At 33.0% G+C, this 26,169-nt stretch overlaps 2 protein-coding genes across 2 annotated transcripts; one reads left to right on the top strand and one right to left on the bottom strand.

Annotated features, from left to right (window-relative positions):
- Nucleotides 1-2,223: 2,223 nt before the first annotated feature.
- On the bottom strand, nt 2,224-4,203 carry LOC133189244 (sodium-dependent glucose transporter 1C-like). Its single transcript, XM_061324647.1, has 3 exons — nt 4,039-4,203; nt 3,622-3,913; nt 2,224-3,272 (listed from the first exon to the last, which is right to left on the bottom strand). The coding sequence occupies exons 1-3, from the start codon at nt 4,201-4,203 to the stop codon at nt 2,224-2,226; spliced, it is 1,506 nt and encodes a 501-aa protein (XP_061180631.1).
- A 6,605-nt stretch (nt 4,204-10,808) lies between these two features.
- On the top strand, nt 10,809-14,619 carry LOC133189243 (sodium-dependent glucose transporter 1-like). The gene is made up of 5 exons (XM_061324646.1): nt 10,809-10,943; nt 12,105-12,396; nt 13,608-13,821; nt 14,346-14,407; nt 14,540-14,619. Exons 1-5 carry the CDS (start codon nt 10,809-10,811, stop codon nt 14,617-14,619), a joined length of 783 nt encoding a protein of 260 aa, XP_061180630.1.
- The last annotated feature ends 11,550 nt before the right edge of the window (nt 14,620-26,169 follow it).

Genomic DNA, 26,169 nt, shown 5'->3' with positions numbered 1-26,169 from the left:
TATCTGTTCAAACGCTCTTCATTTTGTTCTTTCTTCTCTGTCTAAAATTCGATCTTCTCCGTCAGTAGTTTTTTTCCAAAAATAACATGATGCAGCTTTACCGAAGGTTCTCTTGTTTTTGTTTTTTAAATATTTCTTATCTGTTTTTCAGCAAAAAAAAAATATGTATGTTATAAAATATCTTAGAAAAAATGTATTTTTATCCATAAAGCGGTCATGTTCATCTCCGCATAGAGATGTTTGCAAAAGATTGCCAGTTCTAGAACGTTAAACGTGACAACCTTTATAAATGAAACATAAATTGATCAATAAAATTCAATCGATATGTACATCAATTCACAAAAGTAAACTATAATGAGGTACTGTATTGAAATATGTATTGAAATAAATTATGACTTTGTAATCGTGAAATAGTTTTCATTGTAATGTAGGATGTTTATTTGCATTTAATTCGTGAGTATTCCCAACAAAAATGTGTGATATTTTAGTGCATGCTTAATAAGGTACGCAACTACGCAAGACAAATTATAACAAGTAATCAAACGTTTTTGCAAACAAGCACTGGGAGAGCCAGGAACTAACAAGATACTCAAACGAACGAACAAAATAATTAAAATGAATTTTTACCTTTATCTTTTTTTTGAAATAGGAGAAATTTAATAAACAGTGGTTAGTAGAACAATACGGGTTTTCTGAAGTCAAACTGCAAGTAAAGTGTTACAGAGTTTAGAATTTGCCAATAAGAAATGCATAATATTTATAGCTAACACAGCATGTCAGAAAAAGTCAATAGACATTTTATTCCTTTTGATTTATGAAAATAAAACACATTATTTGATATTTTTTTTTTAATCTAGGGATAAAATCTTTAAAAATCGAGAATGTAGGGAAGATTAACTAGCCAATCATTCTTCTAAAAAATTGAAAAAAATTGGAAAATAGCTAATTTTCAAATTTGAACCAACCCAGATTGAAATTAACCGAAAAATTACTCAAGGACTGCCTCTATCATGCAGTTGCCACGTACAAATCTGTTTGAAATGATAACTTCAAATAGTTTGTAAACACTATTACATTCAGTCAACCAAGTTTTCTCGTAAAATTGTCATATATTTCCATTTTATAACCATGTGTTATTGGGCGGATATCAGTTAAATTTCAACCAGAATCGGTCCAAATTGTATAATCATTAATTTTTCTTCAACTTTGCATTTTAATTTCTTTTTATTATATATACTACTGCATATTTTTCTACTTGTTTCTTGAAGAATTTATCCATGGGCTTGTAAAAAAATATTATGAAATTAGATTTTTATTTTCATACATAAATTTTCCTAAAAATTTACAAATGTTCATCAAATTCTTTTTATGATGTTTTATTGAATATTTATATCGTTCATTTATTAATGCCAAATTTTATCTTCTAAAGCAAAGCACCTCATTTGTTAATAAACAATTTTTAAGTTTCCTCTGAAAAATACAAGGAAATATGTTAATAAAATATACATATATACATGTATTTTTTTAAAATTAATTAAAAGGTTTTATGTCTTAATTGCCCTCTTATTTCGTAATGTAAGTGCTGGAAAGTAGAGGGAGTGAAAAAAAAATATGATAATTATATTCATTCGAAATTTTTCTTCTAAATGCATTAATACGAAGGGTATAAATTGGTACATGTTCACCTGCTTCTTAAAGGGGAAAGTTAAACATGCAGTGTAGGGGTTACTTTCAGTGTCATGAAGGAGTGTTCGACAATGGTTTTTCATGAGATTCAGATGTGGTTTAGGACTAGCATTCTTTTTATTCTTTCGAAATTTCAGGTTAGTTGTGCTGGTGTGTATTTTGATGAATTAATTTCTATGTTATAAAGGAATATATAGCAATATACACCGTAATTGGTGGCCTGTGTCCCTTTCGGAAGCCTACTAGAAAGAAATATTTCAAACCCGATATAATTTATTGATTCTATCCAATATGCAAAAACTTTCGTAAATACATAGGCAATATATAATTTTTTTTTTTTTTACCTTTTGTGATCAATATTAAGATTGAGTGGAAGAATTAATGTTTTCGATATCATTTATTACTTTTTTGATAGTTATAAAAAAAGTTGATTTCTATAAATGGCAATGTTTTTTCCCCTGATATTGATATAAAGGAACTTATATTTATTATAGTGTAAGAAGATTTCAAAACTCTATCGAGTGGCGAACTATTTTCTCAGTCCTGAAATTGTTCACACATGCTAATGGTATGATCTTGATCCGCCATATAGGGAACTTTAGTAGTAATTCTTCTAGATATTGACAAACCCGTGAAATACAACACAATCAAAACTACTGTTTCTGCAAGTAAAAGATAACTGAACCACATGGGTGTAAAGTTTTCCATTAAAATCCCAAGAACTGGAGGATTTACCGAGCTTCCGATAGAAGCAGCTACTAGGAAAATGGAGGCTACCTTTCCGGTTACACGTACGAATTTCATTTCTGTCCACATCACGACTGTAGGAAAAATCACAGACAGAGCGAAACCTAGAAGGCACGTAAACAACCAAATCCCTATTGTTACGTCATACAATGATGTTATTAGAAAACCAAAAAGAGAAATCAGCATCAACAAATTGTAGATGAATATCATTTTCACAGGACTTATGCAGTTAACGAGGAATATTCCAAGAAATCGTGCAGCGGCAAATAATGTCCAGTGGCCTGAAGTGAGGTAATTTCCTTCAGAATTTGTCCATTTTAATTCTGACACGATAAATGTTGTTAGGAAACCTGCAAACGTGTCCACTATTCCATAGTAAACCCCTACATAAACAGTCATATTAATGAATCCTGCCACTCTTAATCTTTTTTGTGACCTCTTGGTATGTTCAATTTCTTCTTTTGCTTTTTCTTTATCTAGAATTTTTTGCAAAGACATTCTAAAGAAAAGAAGAAAAGGAAATGACGTCAAGATACAAAGACAAGTTGAAATGGAATATGGAATAAATATTCGGGATGTTTGATGTTTTTCCATAGTTTTAACACACAAAACGTCACTGAAATTGTTCAAATTTGGAGCACTCATGGGGTCATATGTATTGTTATTTAAAGTACATGAAATGATTTTGTTGTCGAAGCTGTAGATGTCCTCCTGTGACATGACATAGGGTGCTGAAGACAGCGGCGATAAAATCCCTCCAAAAGCAAAGGAAAAATGTAAGACATTGAAGAAAATGTCACCTTTATTTCCCCATGTGGCCATTAGAGCTGCATTTGCACCTGTAGAGATTAAAATGAAAACTAAAAACTCCTTTTATAAATTGTCTAGATTTGATCAATATACTGCACCTGTGCAACTATAAGAAATGAATAAATAAGTTTAAAATATCATTGTTAACAAAGTGAGTTGATCACATGTTTAAATGCTGCGAAGCCCGAAATTATTATTTACTTGACGCTCCTGAAATGGATCGATAAAAGTAGTATCACTATGTTCACCTATTGTTCCACTATGACCTTTGGAAAACTTCAGTCAAGAATTAAGTTAATTGCTCTTTGTATGTTTCTGTAACTGTAAGAATGTGTATATATTTAATATCTATTATCAGAAGTATAACTCAATACTTACACGTGTCCAAACCGCCTCCAAACATTCCTTTTAGTATATGTAAGATAATCATGATCTCATATAATCCACACCATGGTATAACTGCGTTTATGATGCCAAATCCCATTGTTGTAAGAAAAGTCAGAAGGTTTCCGTCCAAGACTCCTTTATCAAACAGTAAACCCATGACGACACAGCCCAGAAGAAAACCTGCCGTGTACATGTTGAAGAATATGGATCCTTGTTTCATTGACGTGTTTGTAATGAATAAAAGATCGGGAAAAGTTGGCCCAAACTGACCTTCGATCCATCCCTGAAAAAAACTGAGTCTGGTTATATAAAACTGTTTAAAAAGCTCAAATGTGCAAAATGTGTCAAAATTTCGACAACTCAAAGGCTTCTGAAAACTCTTTAAAGAAAGAAGAGAACCAAACTTACCTCAGCAAAATACGACACAATATAGGCCAGAGTTAGTATGAATTTATTTTTAAACAATTTGTCCTGCTTCAAAGTAGCCCAGGAAATAGTTAAATCTGTGTCATTGGAACGGTCATTATGGTCTGCCTTTGCTTTGAAGGTATCAGAATCGTCCATCTTCTGCATCTTTAATGAGAAGATGAAAGAATATCATAGATGTATAATTGTACAGATAGATCAGAATACATGTAGTTTGATCGACCTTCTAAATATGTCTTCTCTGTTTTAAAGTTAAAATGTATATCGATCTGTTCAATGACGTAATCTTGGAATTCACATGAACTAGCTACGGGTTAAAAATGGAAATGCTGAGAACGTTTGACAAAGGAGATATACATGTATGACATGCTACTTGTAGTTCAGAATTCTATTTTTATATGCATGTAGCAGCTTGGGGACATTATTAGTGTTTATCCGCTGATCAAGATCATGTTTATGCTTTTTAAAATGTCATAAATAAAGTTTTGAGTTTGTAACCTGGAACAAATATCACTTTGAAAATCGAAGTTCTAATGAATAATATAAACGCATCATTAGTTTATGCTACAAATGTAATTAATTTTATCACCAGAATTGCTATATGAAATTTGAGTGGATCATTAGGGGTTTATACTTTAAGTACAATATCATTAGCTAATGGATAACCATTCCACTAATTCCACATTATAAATAGCATGTTAAACGTACAGCGCATGCTCAAGTGGATAAGAATAGTAGACTTACCTGTTTTCGTTAGTCGGAGAATAGCATAGACTTTATTCTTTGTACTCTTTAAATGCATTGTTGTGCATTGCTTCTTGAGTCCGTTTATTTATAAAGCACAGATCTCACTGATTACAATGCCGAGCTGTACATACACATACACACTGCTCAGTAACCAGTTTCATGTTTTCTTGTGTCAACTGTAATTTTTTAACGGTGCCTGTGATTATGTGTGCTATTTAAATTTTTCAACAGGTTGATTTACAAAGAAAGTATATTTGGCCACAATTAATAACAACATTTAAAGGGCTTGGCCGAGTCCTGGTCAATAAAGTAGATTAGTACTATAAATGAAATACGGGTTTTTGATCTGAAAGGGATTGTTTGAGTATTAAAAATGGCAATTTAACGAGCTTCAAAATCTATAAGGTATTTTAAGTGATAATTGTCTATAATAAAAATACAATTATCATATTTATTGCGTCTATTTTGAAATGTCCATATACATGTACTATACGTATACTATATGCATGCATATTCTCCTCTTAGCAAAAATAAATTACTTGTATTTTGTCTGCATAGTGCAAAATAGAAAATCAGTAAGTAAAAATTCAGAATATTAACATTCCATTCTACAGTTTGCAATTTACTAGAAATTAAATAGTATATTAAGGCTCCCGGATAAAGCAGATAAATGTCCGTATGTTTATAAAAATAGTTAATAAGTGTCAGTTTGAATAATTTAGAATTCCACTAGTTTTAATTATTTGTATTGATATACATCTATCTCGCTTCAGCTGACACCACCTTATCCCTGGGGAGTCATGATTTCAAGAAACTTGAATCTTCACTACCTGGGGATGCGTTCGTATCAATTTGACTATCAGAGCTTTGTTTTTCTTGAGAAGATTTTGAAATATGAACTCCTAAATATTCCTATGTAAAATTTTGATCGCCTTTCGTAGCTCCACCCTATCCCAGGGGTCATGATTTGAACAAATGTGAATCTACAGTATGTAATGAAGCTATGTCATAAGTTTCATCTTTTCTGGCTCAGTGGTTTTAAAGAAGATTTCGAATAATTGCCATTTTTTTTTTTTTATATAAATTCCAAATTATCTCCCACTGAGAGAGAGACTGAGCCTTCATTTGAGCAAACTTGAATTCCCTTAATGCAATGATATTTTTGGCAAGTTTGACTGGAACAGGTCGAATGGTTCCTGAAGAAGCCAAAAATGTGGAAAGTGTAGAACATCGAGAATGCCAACAACGGCAAGGACGGCAGACAACGGACGATTTTTGCTAACAAAGAAGCTCACTCAGGTGAAGTAAATGGAAATATTCTGTTTAAACAGTTTTGTTGTCAAAACATGTTTGAGAAAATTATCAATTATACATGTTTACACGTTTCCAAGTCCTTGGAGATAATAGTAAATACAATGAAACTGATCACTCAACCAATAACCTAAACTCTATAGAAACGTGATATACATTTATCCAATTTCAACATACGTTAAGAATATGCTAACCAAATTATATCTTTACAAGAGGCCCACAGGCCTTATAGGTCACCTGAGTATCATGCAACAACTTCGCCACAATGGATTCATATTTTAAACCAGAGGCCATGAAATTTACAATTTCGAAAGAGGCACACTTGCTCCTCATAATTTTACATTTAGTAAGCTTACTTAATACCCAGAAAGAGAGCAGAGGATTATCAAAGAATTAATGCATTCTCACTATGTAATCATTAGAGCCCTGCCCTAACACCAGAACCATGATGCAGGGGCCATAAAATTCACAATTTTGGAAGAGGCATCCTTACATATCATAACAATACTCTTAGTTCATCAGCTTAATACCCAGGAGAAAAGAAGAAGATTTTCAAAGAATTATTGCATTTTTACTATGTAATCATTAGAGCCCCACCCTAACACCAGAACCCCTGACCCAGGGGCCATGAAATTCATAATTTTGGAAGAGGCACCTTTACTCATCATAACTATGCATCAGTTTGTTTGTTAAATACCCAGGATCAAAGAAAAAGATTTTTAAAGAAATAATGCATTATCACTATATATTCAACAGAGCCCCACCCTAACACCAGAACCCCTGACCTAGGGGCCATGAATTTCACAATTTTGGAACAGGCACCCTTACATATCATAACTATACTCTTAGTTCATCGGCTTATTACCCAGGAGAAAAGGAGAAGATTGTCAAAGAATTATTGCATTTTTACGATGTAATCATTAGAGCCCCGCCCTAAAACCAGAACCCCTGACCAGGGGGCCATGAAATTCACAACATAGGAATAGGCACCCTTATTCATCATAACTATATGCCTTCAGTTTGTTTGCCCTGGATCAGAGAAGATTTTTAGAAGAAATAATGCATTTTCACTATACATGTATATTCAACAGAACGCTGCCCTAACACCAGAACCCCTGACCCTGGGGCCATGAAATTCACAACTTTGGAAGAGGCACCTTTCATCATCATAACTATGTATTTATTTTGTTTTCATAATATCCAAGAGCACAGAAGAAGCTTTTTAAAGAAATAATGCATTATCACTATATATTCAACAGAGCCCCACTCTAACACCAGAACCCCTGACCCTTGGGCCATGAAATTCACAATTTTGGAAGAGGCACTCTTTCTCATCATAACTATGTACTTAGTTCATCGGCTTAATACCCAGGAGCAGAGGAGAAGATTTTTGAATAATTAATGCATTTTCACTATATAATCATTAGATACCCGCCCTAACACCAGAACCCCTGACCCAGGGGCCATGAAATTCACAATTTTAGAAGAGACACCTTTCCTCATCATAACTATGCATATTGTTTGTTTCCTAAATACCCAAGAGCAGAGGAGAAGATTTTTTAAGAATAATGCTTTTTAATACATATTCAACAGAGCCGCACCCTAGCACCAGAACCCCTGACCCTGGAGCCATAAATTTCACAATTTAGGTAGAGGGCTCAATGCTTATTACATTCATGCCAACAGTTTGCCTGCTTGATGTCCAGGAGTAAAGAAGAAGATTTTTAAAGATTGCATTAATTCTGATGATTTTAGCCCCACCCCTCAGGCCCCAGGGGGGTAGGGGTCATGAATTTCAAAATTTTTACTCCCCTTCACATATAGATGCTATGTGCCAAATATGGTTGAAATTGGTTCAGTGGTTCCAGAGAAGAAGCTGAAAATGTTCAAATGTTAACGCACGACGGACGACGGACGACGCACGACGCACGACGACGGACGAAAACAGATAGCAATAGGTCACCTGAGTAAACTCAGGTGACCTAAAAATGTAAAAGGTGAAGATAACTGTGATCGATCTCAAAAGATCTATAAACAATACAAATATGTGAAGAGGGCATAAAACACGGACCTTGGAAATTTCAGAGGTGGGATCAGGTGCCTAGGATGAGTAAACATCCCTTGTTGACCGGTCACACCTGCCGTGAGCCCTCTGTATTGATCAGGTAGACGGGACATTCACTATTCAAATTCATTATAAAAACAAAAGCCTAACAAATGGTATGAAAACAGTCAGCAAAATTACAATCCAATAATAGGTCATATTTGCTAACAAGGCCATTATGACGACCATAGAATTTACGAAATGCTAACTTTAAACGAGGTTGTTGAAATCCCTGTACATGTAACATACGTAAACGTATCAATGAGTAGCATGCCACGCTTTAAAAATTGATCTTATTCGGAGCAAGCTCTTGAGTAGCGAATAAGTTGTGACACATAAACACCATAAGTAGGTGATAAAGGAATAATACGACAAAAATAAGGAAAGTAGACGTTGGAAAAGCTGAAGTCATCTCGTTTATTATACAACTTAGTTATTATTTGGCCCTTATCGTCTATTGTCAGTTAAACATCCAAATATGTAACAGATGTGGCAGACACTGTGGTGTCTTTTATTTTAAGTTCACTGGGATATAACGAGACGACATATGAATGAAAATAACTATTGTTATTAGATAAAACATCGTCGATATATCTGAATGTTGATTGACGACCACAGCAAGTGTTTTCGTCTTCTCATGTACCAGTTTTTTAATAAGTTCTGCTTCATAGGAATATAGAAATAGGTCAGCTTTACAGAAGCACAGTTAGTGTCCATCGAAATTTCAACAGTTTGTTGGAAAACTTGGACCCCGAAGACTAGATAAATGTTGTCAATGAGGAACTCTTGAATCCTTTTGATATCAATTTCAGATTACCTGTGTGTACAATCAGAGTTGTCTTTTTCTGATGACAAATCACAAGATGTGAAAATTTCCGAGTTCGGTTTTTATTTAAGAAGCAGTTGTCTATGATATCAAAAAGTCTAGATTTTAATTTATCGTGAGGAATTGCTCTTTAAAGTGTAGAAAAATCGTTGATGTTTTGATGTTATAGATTTTTGAAAAATTTTTGAGAATGATTGAAATTCAAACTTAATTAATTTCGTTCCTCATAGAAATGTTGATTACAAAATAAAATAATTTCATGTCTCAGAGTCATTACAGCGTATGGAAAGTAATACTTAAGCATGTGAAGAAAACTGTGTACAGATATACATGTATGCGAGGTATAAATAGATTTTAAATACGTATCATACATCACAAAACTGTGATTATGTCATAGGTTTTCACGCATTCGTTGAAACGGTTATGGCTTCATGATAAATGTTACTAATACAAGGTTCTAGATTTAAAAAAAAAAAAAACAAGCTACTATTATGCGCAGTAACTCTATCTTTGTATATGACATTTTTTGGATCCTCTCATGTTCTTTTCATCTGTTTTTTGTGATATTTTTGGATCATCCCTATGTTCCTAACGTTTGGCCTTTGTTACATTTTTGGAACCTCCAATGTTCCTTACAATTTGTGTTTGTTACATTTTTGGATCCTCCCATGTCACTTACATATGGTGTTTGTTACATTTGTTGATCCTCTAATGTTCATTTTTAGCTGATTGCTACATTTTGTGATCCTCCCAAGTTCCTTTCATTTGGCTTTTATTACATTTTTGGATCCTCCTACGTATCTTACAACAGGTATATGTGACCTGACCTGTGTCCAGTATTTGATATGGATTGCAAGAGGGTTACGCTCTTCTGAAGAAATGGATTATGTTAAACCTTGTAATATAGAAATACAGGTAAATTAAAGTATTTGCGATACTGATTTTTAACATTTATTTTTGACACTCTGTGGACTTCTGCATCGAATAAATTGCTTTTGCATATCATTCTGAGCCTTGACAGACTCGAACTTCTTTTAAACATTCATTTGACGAAGCCTGAACATTTTATAAAACTACTGTTACAGGCCCGTGAGGGGTGGTGGTGGTGAAGATGGGGGAGGTCTGGGAAGTCTTGATTTGTTTTTTTTGCAAAATAAAAGTTTTGAAGTTTTCCAATTAGAAACTTTATAGAGAGAACACATATGCTGGACGTCTTTTACCTTCTAGACGTCACACATGTCATACATATCAAACTTACTGTTTATCTACGCCTCCACAAATATTGTTTTCAAAACTGCAGATTTGATATAGAAATTCTTTTTTGTATTTCTTTTTTTTTTCTCAAAAATCTATTAAAAATTTTAATTTTTTTTGCTTTCATGCAAAATCATTCCCATTACAAGATATATGAATTAATTATTCTAGCATTTATTTATCAAATGTTGAATATCATGTAATCAAACATTCTTCAATTTTCTTTAAAGTACCCGTACTTATATATTTCATTGCTAAAACGAGTCCTCTTATCTTGTTGTTTAGTATCTGAAGCATTTTCTTTTGTATTTCAGACTGCCGCTGGTTGGTAGTTCCAATTAGTAATGATTAGGAAAATGGGTTTATCAGCGTAAAACTCCACTCACATTAACACCTTCTTCAATACAGAAACATACCAACTTTTCAATGGGAATTTCTTAAATGAATAACTCAACCGCTAATGAACTAGGTCTTGGTGATGCCTTAGTGCAAGAATTAAAAATAGGGAACATGTCAAAACAGACAGAAGAATGTTCAGGATCAAGACGGGATGGCGGGAATTTTTGGTTTAAAATGAAGAAAGACCAACTCTTTAGAAGTAAATTCATACTGAAACTAGCATACATCGCCTCCTTTCTAACACTTGTAAGTATAGAGATCCACTAAGTATTCATATTTTTCAAAATTATTATAATAATAAAATACTGTCTTTTAATATTTATATACGATTTTAAGGTTCCAGCTATTGCAATGAACAGGTTAGGTTTTTAGTCTGCAATAGCTGGATGTAAATTAAAAAAAGAATTAAATTAAGTTGATAGAAATTGAGTTTTATATAATTTTTTTCTTAAAACTATATAATACAAGGCATTACAGCTAATTATATAAAGAAATTGAACATTTCACGTAATGCTTACAGTGTATATTGACTTAATATTATATGTGAACATTTACCAGTGTTCCAAAGCCATATCAGTAAAGTCCAGGGATATGACCTCTGAACTTTATCTTTGTGTCCTTATTTGATTTTAACATCAGAAGGCCTTGATTATATAACAGATTAGGAAGAAAGACAAATGCCAGTTTGGGGAAGAAAGATAAAAATGAAGTGTACATTTGTGGAAAGCATGCATACCAAACATATTTATCATATTAAATCGGGATAGGGATACAGTAAATTTTTTACTTTATTTATTCATTTATTCATTAATTCATTTATTTATTTATTTTTGATGATTTTTTTTTCTATTGAGAATGAAAACCGACAAGAAAGAACAGTACTATTTGCTTATCAGGAAGTTATTGGGACGTGAATTGTAAGTTCTATATGAACTTATTTCTCTTATCCGCATTTAAAACATATGATATGGGGATTCGAAAAAGTTATAATTTCCTAGTAATTGATGATACCTTGTATCAGAGTTCCATATATTCTTATAAGCATTTATTGTACCGTGCCATTTTAGTATTGCTACATGTATGTAACTGTGTAATATTGAGTGATATTTTACTCAATTTGTACAAACTTTAAAAAGGCACTGTGTGTGTCATAACATTTTTTGAGATTACGACTTTAAATATATCGATGACACTAAAACTTGCCTAACCCGGACACTTCTTTTTCCAAAGGGAATGGTCTGATTATACAACATACATGTATATAAAAAACATTTTAAACAATTGAATTTATTCAAAGAGAATAGTAATAGTTCTCATCTTAACAGACAAGATTTTGGATTAAACAACAAGAAAAGCTTCAATGATATTGATATATTGTTTCTTTATTCCTTTGGAAAATTATTGCAGGGATGGAGAGAGGGACAGTTTGGACCTACGTTTCCAGATCTGCTAAATATCACAAACACAACACTAGAGAGAGGCTCCCTATTCTTCACCATGAACTCTGTGGGTTATCTCCTGGGGTCGATGCTGATTGGTTTTCTGTTTGACAAGCGTCTCTTGGATAGAAACCTTCTGATGTTTCTGATCATTGCCGGATATGGCACCATCTTTGTCATTATACCGTGGTGTGGAATTTATGAGGTTATGGTCACCGTATTCATTGTTAAAGGGTCCTTTGCAGGCGGCTTGGATACGTGTAAGTGCATATACACTAATGCAATGTCCCATTACTCTAGTTAACTATCATTTAGTAAAAACTTTGATACTTTGATTTAGTATAAAATTTTATTTTATAACATTTAAAACAGTGATATAAAATCTTTAACTAATTGAATAAAGTTGAATTTTAGAAATTTTTATAATTTTTTAATAGAAAAATATCAAAAGTGCGGCAAAGCTCTCGACGTTTTTCTCTTTGCCAGAAGAGTTTTGAAAAAAAATTCCTTGTCTGTTATAAGATATTAAGAGAATATAAACTTTCATGACCAAAAGTAAAAATGTCTAAGTTTCTCAAATTGTTAAAATCAATATTTATAATTTTTCCATCTCACAATTGCTTAACTCTAGCGTTTACAACCGCTAAACCAGCCCCGTAGAACGCAGGGGCCGGGGGCGAGGGTCCCCCACTTTTCTGAGTATAGTATTTTGGTATAGTAACTTTTCCTTTAGATGCTGGTAGACCCCCCCCCCCCCCACACACACACACTTTTAATTGTTGTAAGGGTCAATGTCGAGCACTGATAAAATCCAGGGTATGGACAGTTAAAGTGTTTTTCTCTTTTTTCTGCTTGTCAGATTTTTTTAGGAAGTCCCCCTCCCCCCGCCACTATTGAAACCGTTGCTACGAACCTGTAAACTCCAAGCCTACAAAAATGCGTTAAGATCTAGCAAAGTCTGTAGAGAGTCGACGTCAGAAATATGTAATAATACAGGTTAATCAAAATTTATTGCTTTCTTATTACACTTGTAAATAAAGAAATATATTCCACTCGTATAGAAGAGGATTTGCTTTTTATACTTTCACTCTTGCTTTGCACTCGTGAAATTATAAATATAAGAAAGAAATCATGTCCTGCACGTGAAATATATTCAATACCTAACCATAGAGCATTGAATAGTCACTATTCATTTTACTTTGGTAAAGCGAGTTCAGATAAATGATAACATAATGACTTTAATTTGAAGAGAACTACAGTTTTCAGATGAAATACACATTTAAAAAAAAATAGTTTATGAATAATTACACTGAGGGAAGTATCAAATCAAAACAGAAAAAAATATGTGCAAAAAATTAGGGATTTCATTTGCATTTAAACACTAAAAGGTAACGAAATATCGTTTAAGTGCTTAGTTATCTATGTGTAATTGATGCATATACATTGCATAATTTGTCTTTAATCTGAACAGGCGGTAACGCTGGACTGGTAACCACGTGGGGAAGCGAGGGAGGCGCCTACTTCAGTGCTTTACATTTCGCTTTAGCTGCTGGTGCAATTCTGTCTCCCCTGGTTACTGCTCCTTACGTCATGTCACCTAGTGATGACGTACCTATGAGAACTTTTACCAACAATGTCAATTCAACTAATATTACTGATACTCTCATTGATATAAACAGAAAAAGGTACAATATATCTAATCTGAACTCCACTCGCAATTCCCTTGAGGATCGCTCATCAATGATTTATATTCCATATACAGTAACTGCGGGACTTTGTTTTATGACATCACTTCCGTTTATTGTTTTTTGTGGTATATCTCTGATGAAAAAAATTGACAGCAAAACTTCCGAGATAGAAAGAGGAAAGAAAAAGAACACTGATCGACGCCTACGAATCCTGGCTCTAATGAATATTCTTATTTATATAGCATTGTATGTAGCTATAGAGAAATCATTCATATGCTTTCTTACATCATTCATTTCGTCACAGTTGAGTTGGCCAATTGCCGATGGAAGCTATCTCACTTCCGGTTTTTGGGCTTTATATGCTGCTGGACGCTTTCTTGCAATTTTCCTTGTGCGATGTGTTAGTCCGGCGAAAATCCTCTTTGTGTTTAATTCTATGCTATTGTTATCTCTACTTGGCTTTTATCTTACTTCAATTTACAACGTTACATATGGCATATGGATATTTACATTATTTACAGGTTTTTCTTTGTCATTGACTTTCCCGATAATTGTTATGTGGATGGAATCGAAATTTCTTCGGGTAACTGGAAAAGTTGCTTCTATGTTTCTGGTAGCGGCATCTTAGGGTTTTTAATGGAGACCTATACCTTAATGTGGTATACTTACCTGTTGTTTGGGGAAGCAGTTGTCTTATATATCCTTTATTTCATAGGTGTTTACATTTCAAGAAAGATTGCATCAAGCCATCCAATCATAACAGACCAGGAACTCACTGTTCTATCGGGAACTTAATGCAGCTAATTCATTGTTGCTATGAGTTAAGAAACAGTTTGGGGTTTTTTTGGAAACAGAGACTTATATCGGCAAGGGATATGCATGTAGCACATTGCATTTCATGCATACTAGGTTGTTATTTGAATTTTCATGTTTCAGACTACCACCGGTAGTTTAGTAAAAGAACTGTCGCATATTTACTGTTGTATGATTGGAGACATTTACATATGTAAGTACTATTAACTGATTTGTCGAAAGGCACATATTTGCAAATTATAGTAAGTTATAATCATATATATGTACCATTTCTAATAAAACTAAACCTTTGTTTAGCAAATTTATGATCATTGTTACATTTGCTTTGTCAGGACTTTACATTTCATTACTTCTTATTCATCAAAACTTAGTTTTCATATAAGTATCACAAATGGTTTGGCACCATAACCCCTTATTATCCGCTTAACCTCAAACATGGTTTATGGATACGGGGAAGTCCTATTACGTTTCACGCAAACACCTTTCGAAGTAAACATTTCTCCAAAAGCACTTGGTTAATTTCAACCAAATTTGGTACAGTTTATACCGGAGTTAATAGGATTCAAGTTTGTTCAGAGAATGGGCTACTACGTCTTCCAAGGAGTGATAATTAAGAGGTAGATAGGGTAGGGTGATTTGAAAATCTTCTTCTCAATAAAGACTGTGCCTGAAGAAATGAAACTGACATAAGAGGCCCCTGACATGGGGTAGTTTCAGGTTTATTCAATTCATGACCCCTTGATATGTGGTATGGGGTTATTTTGTGTTTAAAACATTGCTGGGTATACATTGGAAAAATCTGTAATAATCTTCTTCGGAAGAACAACAAAGCTATGATCAGTCAAATATGTATGGAAGCATCGTCAGGAATTGAAGATTCAAGTTTGTACCTCGGAGGTACGGTGAGGCCAGAGTGGGAAATTATAGCTTTACATAGGAATAAATATGATTTTTAAAAAAGAAAATTCCTGGGAACAGTTAATCCATGGACAGTCATGTTTGTATGAAAGCATTTTCAGGTAGTGAAGGTTCAAGTTTGTTAAATTATGACCCCCAGTGTTAGGGTAGAGTTGGGCCACAATGGGCAATCAAAGTTTACATAGGAATACATAGGGCAAACATCTACTTATGAAGAACAAGAAGGGCAATCCTTACTCAGGTGGGCGTTATGGCCCATGGGTCTCTTGTATCAATGTTCCTTTTTGAAATTTTCGTATCCATAATGACACTAAAAATTCGAAGTTCAACTTTAAGGGGATAGTGACCTTCCTGACCAGTGTGACTTATCTAACAGTATGAGGTATGAAGATATTGAACAGTCATCAAGCTCAAAAGTCCATTTAAACAATACAAATCCGAAGTAGAGCAAACACATACCTTTAAAATCATCAGAGATGGGTTCAGTTGCCATGTAGTAGTAAGCATCCCCTAACGACCGGTAACACCCGACGGGTGCTCCTTGTCGTGGTGTAAATCAGATTTAGATCCTAAAAAATTCTAAAGATTTTTTAGGGAATTTAAAATGAAAAACTCAGTAACATCAAAACGTAATACTTTTCTACACTTTATACAACCATTCCTCATGATAAATTAAAAAAAAATGGGCTTTTTGAAATCATAAACAACTGCTTCTTCAATAACAACGGAACTCGGAAATTTTCACATCTTGTAATTGGTCGTCAACAAATATTTCCATGTTAAAAATCACTTTGATTCTACACAGAAGTACTCTGAAGTTGATATTAAAAAGGATGCTGGAGTTCCTCATTAACAACATTTACGTAGCCTTTGGAGACCGGGCCCCGGGATCATGAAACATCTTAAGCTTAAGTCAAAATCTTTATGTTGTACTAAAATGCCGTAGAAGTCAAGCAGGCCAAAATTAAACTATTTTACAATTGCTTTATAAAAGTTTTGTTATCTGCAAAATTAGAGATTAATTCAATAAATAATAAACATTTTACAGGCAATTGAAAATTTGACTTAAGTTTAAGTCTATTTCATGATCCTGGGGCCGGGTCTTCCAACAATCTGTTGGATTTCTGATGGACTTTTACTGTGCTCCTAAATTAGCCATCCTGATTTTATATTCCTATGAAGCAGATTATATTCAAAAACTTCTACATAAGAAAATGAAAAACACTTTCTTTGGCTTTCAACTTAACAATTAGGTATTTCGATTATGCATTATCAATTAACAATGGTCACTTTCATTCATATGTGAAGTCGAAATTAAAGACAACAAAGAGTCTGCCACATCTGTTTTATATTTGTTTGTTTTTTTACAGACTTTAGATAATAAAGGGCCAACTAACAACTAAACTGTATGACAGAGGAGATGAGTTCAATGTTTTCGACGTCCTTGACCAGAAAAGATCACTTTATCCTTTGACTTCATCTGAACTTAAATCAGTACAATCAATTAAAAATATGAATAGCAAATGATAATTCATTATTATGGCATCTATTCGTACCGAGGTTTGGGTAGATGAATTACTCATACTTAAAATATTTCCTTGTACAGACTTTCACTGAAATTGACCATAACTTGTATGATTCAAATGAAATATCAATATATGATATTAAAATTATTGACAGGAAACTCTCCTTCAAATATCACTTGTGTTTTATTTCTAAAAAACGCGAAAAGGAAGTAAATGTTGGCCAATTATTTGGCGATATATGCGATATACTTGATAAATGTATGAAGATATCTAGTTGGTGATTTCTCTGATATACAGAAGATACCAACTCTCTGAGCGAATCCTATAGTGACAGGATAGACAGGCTACTACGTACCTCAAGGAAATAAGTTTTAGATGTAAGTGGAAGTACAATTAATTAAACTTTCATGTTTCCTTGAAACCTTTTACAAGTCATTGGATTTTTTTTTATTGACGACCATTTTTCTGCCAACAAGTTATCATTTTCCTTATTTTCAAAAACTTGTCGTCATATTGTTCCCCAAATGCAGTTTAGGAATACTGTTTTTTGCAAATTTGTCTTTTAATTATGATTCTTAAATTGTTAAGGTTTTTTCGTTTCAGCCAGAAGATTTAATAGTAATTCAACTGTTCATTGCTTATTTTTTTTTTTTCATTTATGACCAAGCAATTTCTCCAATAAAAAAATTTCAATGGATTTTCGTGAAATTCATCCGAATTATTATTGACTTGAAACTTATTATACATTTTGCAAAAGTCAAATCAGACTGTGAAATATGGCCAATTTAAAAATTTTTTTAAAGAAATTTTGTCCAAAGCAGACCTTAGAAGTTTTTTTTTGACAAAAGCTTAATCTATTGTTACTTTGTACATTAAATATGATGTACAGACTTCCTAATAGTTTCAGTTTCGGAGATATAGGTATACAGGTAAAACGTATCATTGAGGGAGTTATTAAGCCAGGACAATTGAGCCCTCCCTCCGTGATCTGGAGGTCGTGAGTTCGAATCTCGGCCGCGACTGACAATTTGTAAAAAGGATAACAACAGGTTTATAATGATAAATTATTGCACTGCTCCTGGAGACACCAAAGATTAAGAGGCAAAAAAGGGGTCTTAGCCTATTTTATCCTTGATGGCGTGATTAGCTCAATTGACCAAAGCAGGGGGTTTAGTCCATACACAGCGATTTCTAGGGAATTATTCACATTTAGCGATCTATTTTTATAAAGGGAAAATTCAGTAGAGGTATAATTATAAGGCTTAATCATCAATTGCAGGATATTTTTATCAAACTTCACACAGTAATAAAATAAATGTATATCTTTTCAATATAAGATTGTTTTGAGAAATAAAAACTAATGCTTTCTGAATTGAACAAATTCCATGCAACAAGATACTTTGGATTCATTTTCTTAAATGACCTCCTATGTGTCAATTGTGCGAGCTTGTACATTTTTCGTATTTTCTTAAAAAATGCAGAAAACGCCACTGAATTTTTTTTCTTTTAGACGAAATAGTGAAAACTATATGACCGTGAATATTTTTTGGAGGAGCTTATATCAATTATGCTGACTGTTTCGCTACATAGAAAATATAGGGGCTATTCTTTCCTGAATATAACAATTTGATATATATAACTTGGCAGTTAAGCCAATTCAAAAACCCTTTAAAAACATCAATTTTTTAAGGGTATAATAAAGCCAAAATAGTACCTTCCTCTTTACCATTTCCAGTTATTTGTTGATGATCTTCAAATTTATTAGGGTTGTTTACAGTTGACAAAAACAGCTTTCCAGTCAGAATATTTATGCGTCGTGCATCTTTTCAATATCATGGTATCACTTCGCATGATAAATATTGCTCGATCCATATGCTATAATTTTAAAGGTTGTTGAATCGAAGACATTATTTTTTTTTCTTTTGAAAAAGCTTTTAAATATGTAAATTGTGACACCATACACAGAAAATACCTTTTATCTTGTCTGTATCATGACAAGATAATGATTAATTTAGCATTATGAATTTGTTTTTAACTATTAAAATTTAGCTTTATGGGCAAATGAGTTCTTATATACAGTGTACCTTCTTCTTTTGTATGTTAAGCATTTTCCTCAGACTGATCTTTCTCTTTTAGATTCATGGACAAACGATTATAAAATTTAGAGTCGCACTTTGCAATCTAAAAATGGATCCAACAATGAGACTATACACATGTAAACGCTGAAGCAGTCTGATCCTTATTAAAAAGCATTTTGGAATTAATATGTCTACCATAAATGCACCAGGTCAGGGTGATATTTTAATGCAGGATTTAAAAAACAAGGATCCGTCGAAATTGATAGAAGGAAATCCACATTCATTGGAAGATGACGGAAAGTTTTGTTTTAAGTTAAAGAAGGGACTGTTTTACAGAAGTAAATGTGTACTGACAGTTGCATACATCATCTGCTCTTTTACGCTAGTGAGTCTTGACTTTAATTATTTCATTTCATGTATAAAAAGTATTTAGTAGAAAATTGGAGGAGTCTTAACTTTTCGAAGTAACCTTTATGAGCTGATTGAAATTAAATTTTAAAAATAGCAAAAATCACAGCAAAAGTGCTTTAATCAATAGTTAGATATGCATATAGGTCACAATCGTCCGCTATTTCTGTATAAATAAAAATGTATTTACAATTGTATGAAATCAAATGACATTTGACTCATTTTTTATAATGTAACATGCACAAGGAAAAAGTTTGAACCATATTTTTCTACGTACCAATGCTGAAATAACGTATATTTATCCAACTTTTTTACCTTTGTAAAAAAATTATAGGGATTGGCGGAGGGACAAATTGGAAAATCGTTTGCAGATCTCATACATATCGCCAACACAACAATCAGGAAGGGCACGCTATTCTTTACGATGAATACTGTAGGTTACCTCCTGGGGTCGATGCTGATTGGTTATCTGTTTGACAAGCGTCTGTTAGATAGAAACCTTCTGATGTTCCTGATCATCGCCGGATATGGCGTCATCGTTGCTATCATACCATGGTGTGGAATGTATGAGATTATGGTCGCCATGTTCACTGTTAAAGGGGCTTTCTTTGGCGGCTTGGATACATGTAAATATACACAATTTCTTTGAAGTACTTACCAAATTTCATTTGTTACATTTACTTCTCCATTAATTTTTTTATCAGTCTTAATTGTTAATAATTCATAGAGATAAATATAATCGACGAATAATTTTGTTAGTCATCTAAATTGTCATTTTCTCCTTGATCAGTCGCACAGTAAATAATACTTTGTCTCTCTTTTATTTTATTAAGGTCTTTCGTTTCAGACGGAATACCTTATAGTGATTGTAGTGTTTATTATTTTTTCCCCTTTTCTTGTCCCCCTCGATTTCTCAGAGATGGTTGGACGGATTTTCTTGAAATTTTCAGGGATGATAGAAAATGGAAATACCCCCAGACTTTTTTTTTTTATTTTTTCAAAATTCACTTCCGTTCGTCAGATATGTCCGATTTCCGTTTTTTTCCAAAATATTTTGTCCTATTCATATCTCAGAAACGGTAAGAGATTAAGACACCAATCTTATATGAGTAATAGATCTTGAGGAGTAGGCAAAACCATTTGGGTTAAGATCGTCAGCCGTCATTTTCAGTCGTCACAGGAAGTGATCAAAGAAATCGAAAATTTCAATTTTTAAAAAAAAATCTTTTGTTGCATCACATTATTGCACCTCATTAGTAGTTTTGAAATATGTCAGTCCCACCGGAAACAAAAACGTCAACTTCCGGTTATAAGAGAAAAACTATATAATTTGAGTATTATATTTTCTTATAAATATCTTTTATAGATAAAGTTTTTTGAAATAATTTTTAGTTATGTTATTAGTCCCCTACCGGTGAAACAGGAGGGGACTATAGGTTTCCTCTGAGTTTGTCCGTCCGTCTGTCTGTCTATCCCTTTGTCTGACTGTCAGTCTGTCCCACTTGGTTTTCCGCATTTTTTTTTCTAAACGCTTGCAGATATTGAGCTGATTTTTGGTATGTGAGTGTATCTTGAGGAGTTACAGATCAAGTTTGCATTTCGTTCGGCTTCAATTATTTTGGACGGATTTACGGCCTTTTTAATTTTTCAGGGTTTTCCGCAATTTTTTTCTAAACGCTTGCAGATATTGGCCTGATTTTTGGTATGTGACTTAACCTTGATGAGTTATAGATCAAGATTGCATTTCGTTCCGCTTCATTGATTTTTGACGGAACTATGGTATTTTCAATTTTTAACAGGAACCAGATTACACTTGCCGGTAGGGGACTAGTATTGCTAATGCAATACTCTCAGAATGCTTGTTCAGACTGCAAATGTTAAGAGTAACGTCAAATAACTTTGTTAAATTTACTTCCGGTCGCGTGTTTTCTTGTCCTCAAAATGAGAAACACCGATCTTATAAGAGTAATAGATCTTAAGAAGTAAATGAAAACATTAGGGTTAAACGCGTCAGTCATCACTTCCGATCGACACAGGAAGTGATAAAAAAATCAAAAATTTTAACTTTTCTTTTTTAAAATAAAACTAACATCACTTTATTGCATCTCTTTCGCTGTTTTGAAATATGTTAGATTCCACCGGAACCATTGACGTCAACTTTCGGTTTTAAGAGAAAAATGTGTTTTCTCAATGTTTAACTTTCTCATAAATATCACTTATAGATAAAGTATTTAAAATGTTTTTATATATGTTGTAGATACTACAAATGTCTAGAGAAACGTCAGAGATTTTTATATAATTCACTTCCGGTTGTGTGTATTCCTGTCATCAATTAGAATTTGTTCTCACATTGGCTCGGTAACAGTAAACAACTAAAGTCCAAAACTTTCAGGACTAATACTCAGTCATCAATTTATTTGCATCGTGTGAAAATCGTGTGTCGTCATTACTTCCGATCGTAAAGTCTGGAAGTGATGCAAAAAAGTTATCTTTTTAAAGTAATTTTGTGTCTACATAAGTTTTAGGCTAATACCGGCATTAGAAAGGACATACAACAGGAAGTAGTATAAAGGAAGACCTTCTCATTACTTGTAATGAGTTTCATGTTTTGTTGTTATATGTACAATGACGTTTAATATCGTCTTTGCAATGAGTTCACAAAATTTTTTTTATCATAGTTACTTTATTTGCAGAGAAAGTCAAAAAAGATAGTTCACTAAAAGATTATTGTTTGGAAATTATTTGCACTTAGCTACCTAGGGGGAGAGACTGTCATTTTACATGAAATATTATCATTATCTACATTTATTTCATATATTTACATTGAACTGTTTGTCTTTTATTCTAAATAGGCGGCATCGCTGGACTGGTAACCACGTGGGGTAATAATGGTAACTCCTACCTTATTGCTTCATCTTTTGTATTTGCAATAGGTTATTCTGTGTTTTCCTTGGTAATTTTACCTTTTGCCATGTCACGTGGTTTCAACATTCCTATTCTTAATGTTACGGATGCTGTCAATTGTACAGACAATATCTACTGTAACATTGAAATTAACGGAAATAGAAACAACGTAAATAACGGGTCTCTAACTGGAACGCCTTCTGATGATCGTTCGTCAATGATTTATATTCCGTATACAATAACTACTGGACTTTGCTTTATGATGTCACTTCCCTTTATTGCTTTATGTTGCATCTCTATGCCAAACAAAACTGTCAGGGAAATTCCAAAGAAAAAGGAGGAAAACAAAAAGAAACATGTTCGACGTCTACGAATTTTGGGACTTATAAATATAATTATTTATATAATTATTTATATAGCAGTATATGGAGTTATGCATTCATCATACAGAACCATTATACCATCATTTATCGTGGTACATATGAACTGGCCAATAACGTTTTCAAGCCTTTTCACCTCCGGAGACAGATTTTTTTCCCTTTTCGGACAATTTCTTGGAATATTTCTTGTGAAATGCGTTAGTCCGGCAAAAATGCTCCTCATATTCAATGCCATGCTATTGATTGCATTTACTTGGCTTTCTTCTAACGTCACTTTATGATGTCATATATGGTGCATTAATATTTACTATGATTGTAAGTTTTTCTATATCAGTGACTTTCCCAGTCCTTATAATGTGGACAAACCAGAAATTTCTCCCGGTCAATGGAAAAATTATCTCCATGTTTCTATTTACAGTAACAATATCTAGAATTGCGACTTCATTCATGAACTTTGATTCCATGTGGATTATTTTTCTATTTTTTGGTAAAGCACTGTTCTTATTTGTCCTATACCTCACAGGTGTTTACGTTTCAAGAAAGATTGCATCAATACAGTCTATTATACAAGATAAGGATCTTACCGCACCAGTATGGGGTTAATGGTTTTTTTTTCTTTTTAGTGATTCGGAAAATTAGTAGTCTGAAAGGTAAAGAAAACATAACACAGAACAATCTTATTCCTAAATAATATGCCATTTGTATATACATGTATTACACTTTCATGTAAATAAGTTGAATCTGATTCGTCGTAAAACATTCGTTAAAAATTGCTACTATACCCTCAGTCTTATGATACCATGATCCACTTCCTGGGTGATCAGGTAATATTGCTCGGAGGTGATAATGCTTATAAAATTTGGAAAACTGATACCACTGTCGGTGAGAGAAGAATATACTCACGGTCGGGGAATACATATATGACCATATGCCGTGCTCTGTTTCATCTTTCAAGAAATATTCAGACAAACTGCTCTCCAAACATGATGCTCTATGGTTGCGCCCTTTGGATGATTCATATCTAGAATGTGGCATTGTCGTGCTGCTATAGGTAAGAACACACTGGGAACACTTGGAATCATGATGCCTGTAAAAATAGGTCCATTGCAATATATTCACTTACCGTTCGATTGGACCTATAGCCATAAGAGCACTTGATGGTGTTGGAAAAGAATTAAAACACAGCATATGATGAGAAAATCAAGCCATAAAAGTACAATCTTAGTTAGAAGTCACTCCTGTCGCCTCGATGGACAAAAGACACTGTTTTAGTAGAAGTCTAGGATCAGAGAGGGAATAAAAACAGGGCTTTGGGAGATACTGCAAGGGTTGACCTTATGCCGTAATTAATGACAGTACATTCTCAGAAATTTCTTTTTTTTTTATATATGTCAGCTGAATTCAGCGAATATCACAAATCTTTCAGAAGTTCCAACAAACCGAAAGAGTTAGGTACAGCCGTTCAATTATTTATATTTGAATTTACTATCTACCAACTTCAGTTCAATTGTAAGTTAAGTATGCCTCTCTCCCAAAAACTATGTTGGTCATTTAATTTAAACAATTAACATTTTGGAAAGGATTCTAAATATCATGTTATATGACAAATATATTCGTCTGTTCAATCTGTGTTATATATATTTGTTTTGCAATATCCGTTTGCTTAGTTTGTGTTATAAGATATTCATTATATTAAAAACATGGTGTTATGTAATATTTATTTCTTTTAACACAGTGTTATGTGATTTTTACTGAATTCAGTTGACATATATCAAGAAAAATGTTAAGTTGTTTCATTTTGATACATATTGTGATACAGTGTATAATTGTATAATATGGTAAATATTACATGCTTAACAATGGTTTACAAGGGGGGGGGGGGGCAATTTCCAATCATACCCTAGCTTGCATGCAATATTTATATAATATATATACATGTACAAGATTGATCCAAGAGAGTTGACGTTTAAACTGTAGGATAGAAATATTTTGATAGCATTCAGTGACTTGAAGAAAAACACATCTTTGAAAAACTGGGCAACCTTCACCAAGTTATAATCATAAATCATGGGGAAACTTCAACATCTGTGTGTAGTAGTCTTATGAACATCGATGCATGTGCTTTGTCAGATTTGACTATTTGGACATGTGAACTCCTTACATAGAGAGAATTTGTATTTATGTACATGTATGTTTAAAATTTGATCATATTTGTTGTTTCATTTCCAAAATCAGTAACTAAATCTAGTTGCTTTTACATGATGTATTATCAAATAAAACGAGCTGCAGGTTTAACAAAGTTCTCAAAATATCCTTTAATATCAGGTAACTGCAAAAATTGTGTACTAAAATCTTTCAAAACAAATGTATTTTCACCTTTAAAACAAAAATAATTTTACCTGTAATCAAACTGTGCGCAAAAAATATACCAATTCAAAATCCATAATGAGTAATTAACTTTTTTGTCGAAAAGAATATTGGCGGAGATAGGGAAAAAGCAATTCTGAATCAATTTTTGTAAAATATATCAAAAAACTTGTTAGATTTCAAACACCAGATTCTAAATTGAGGTTTTTGCACTACTCTGCATAAATGTTTGAAAATAAAATGGCACTTAAAATCTGTTCTCAATCCTTTACGACTTCATGCATTTTTGGTCCACATTATAATTTCAGTGACAGACACCACAAGAAAATTCTGTGTAAATCCCCTCCCTCAAAAAATTCAACCCAGTGATATTACTGTTTTTGTCCTCAAAAAGATCCCAAAGAATTAACAATAAGTTCATTGAGTTACCAAAAAGTTCTTAATCAATTTTTACACAATTTTTAAAAATTATTCAAATATCAATTTTAATCATAATCCAAAAGCACAAGATGTAGGACTTGGCATCTACGTTAACCCAGAGAGGATAATCGGTGTTGATAAAAATGTTTAAATCTTTCTTGATATTTAAACAATACTAGTGTACGTACTAGCCTAGGTTGCCGGTAAAATCTTGGGAAAAATTGTTCAAAGAAATAAATAATCATTCCTTCAACATTCTAAAATTTTCACTACTCTTTAGCACATTTTTCGTCCATTTACATGGCAGTAGATACATGTATATACTCCAATTGAAAGATATAAGGCATTTAATGATATGCATAGTATCGCCTTCAGGAGGGCGCAAAGATGGTAAAGTCAAAATGTTTAAAGCAGGATCATGTTTTATCCTTGTTTTTGAAAAAAATGGATATGCCCCACTTTTATTCTGTAATTTCGCTGGTTTGTATAAACAGGCTAAGGACCAATCTCGCACAAACATGAGCAATTCTG

The sequence above is a fragment of the Saccostrea echinata genome, unplaced genomic scaffold (assembly GCF_033153115.1).
Source record: "Saccostrea echinata isolate AGI-Se365-2 ecotype Australia unplaced genomic scaffold, CSIRO_AGI_Sech_v1 ptg000017l, whole genome shotgun sequence".
Classification (NCBI taxonomy): domain Eukaryota; kingdom Metazoa; phylum Mollusca; class Bivalvia; order Ostreida; family Ostreidae; genus Saccostrea; species Saccostrea echinata.
The sequence above is the reverse complement of the archived record's forward strand: the minus strand, read 5'-3'. Positions and strand labels throughout refer to the sequence as shown.

Coding starts and splice junctions, on each gene's coding strand:
- LOC133189243 (XM_061324646.1), top strand. CDS start 10,809: ATGTCAAAACAGACAGAAGAATGTTCAGGATCAAGACGGGATGGCGGG. Junction 10,944..12,104: donor TCGCCTCCTTTCTAACACTT/GTAAGTATAGAG, acceptor AAATTATTGCAG/GGATGGAGAGAGGGACAGTT. Junction 13,822..14,345: donor ATTGATATAAACAGAAAAAG/GTACAATATATC, acceptor CATTATTTACAG/GTTTTTCTTTGTCATTGACT.
- LOC133189244 (XM_061324647.1), bottom strand. CDS start 4,203: ATGCAGAAGATGGACGATTCTGATACCTTCAAAGCAAAGGCAGACCAT. Junction 3,914..4,038: donor TTGTGTCGTATTTTGCTGAG/GTAAGTTTGGTT, acceptor AGTTTTTTTCAG/GGATGGATCGAAGGTCAGTT. Junction 3,273..3,621: donor TGGAGGCGGTTTGGACACGT/GTAAGTATTGAG, acceptor TAATCTCTACAG/GTGCAAATGCAGCTCTAATG.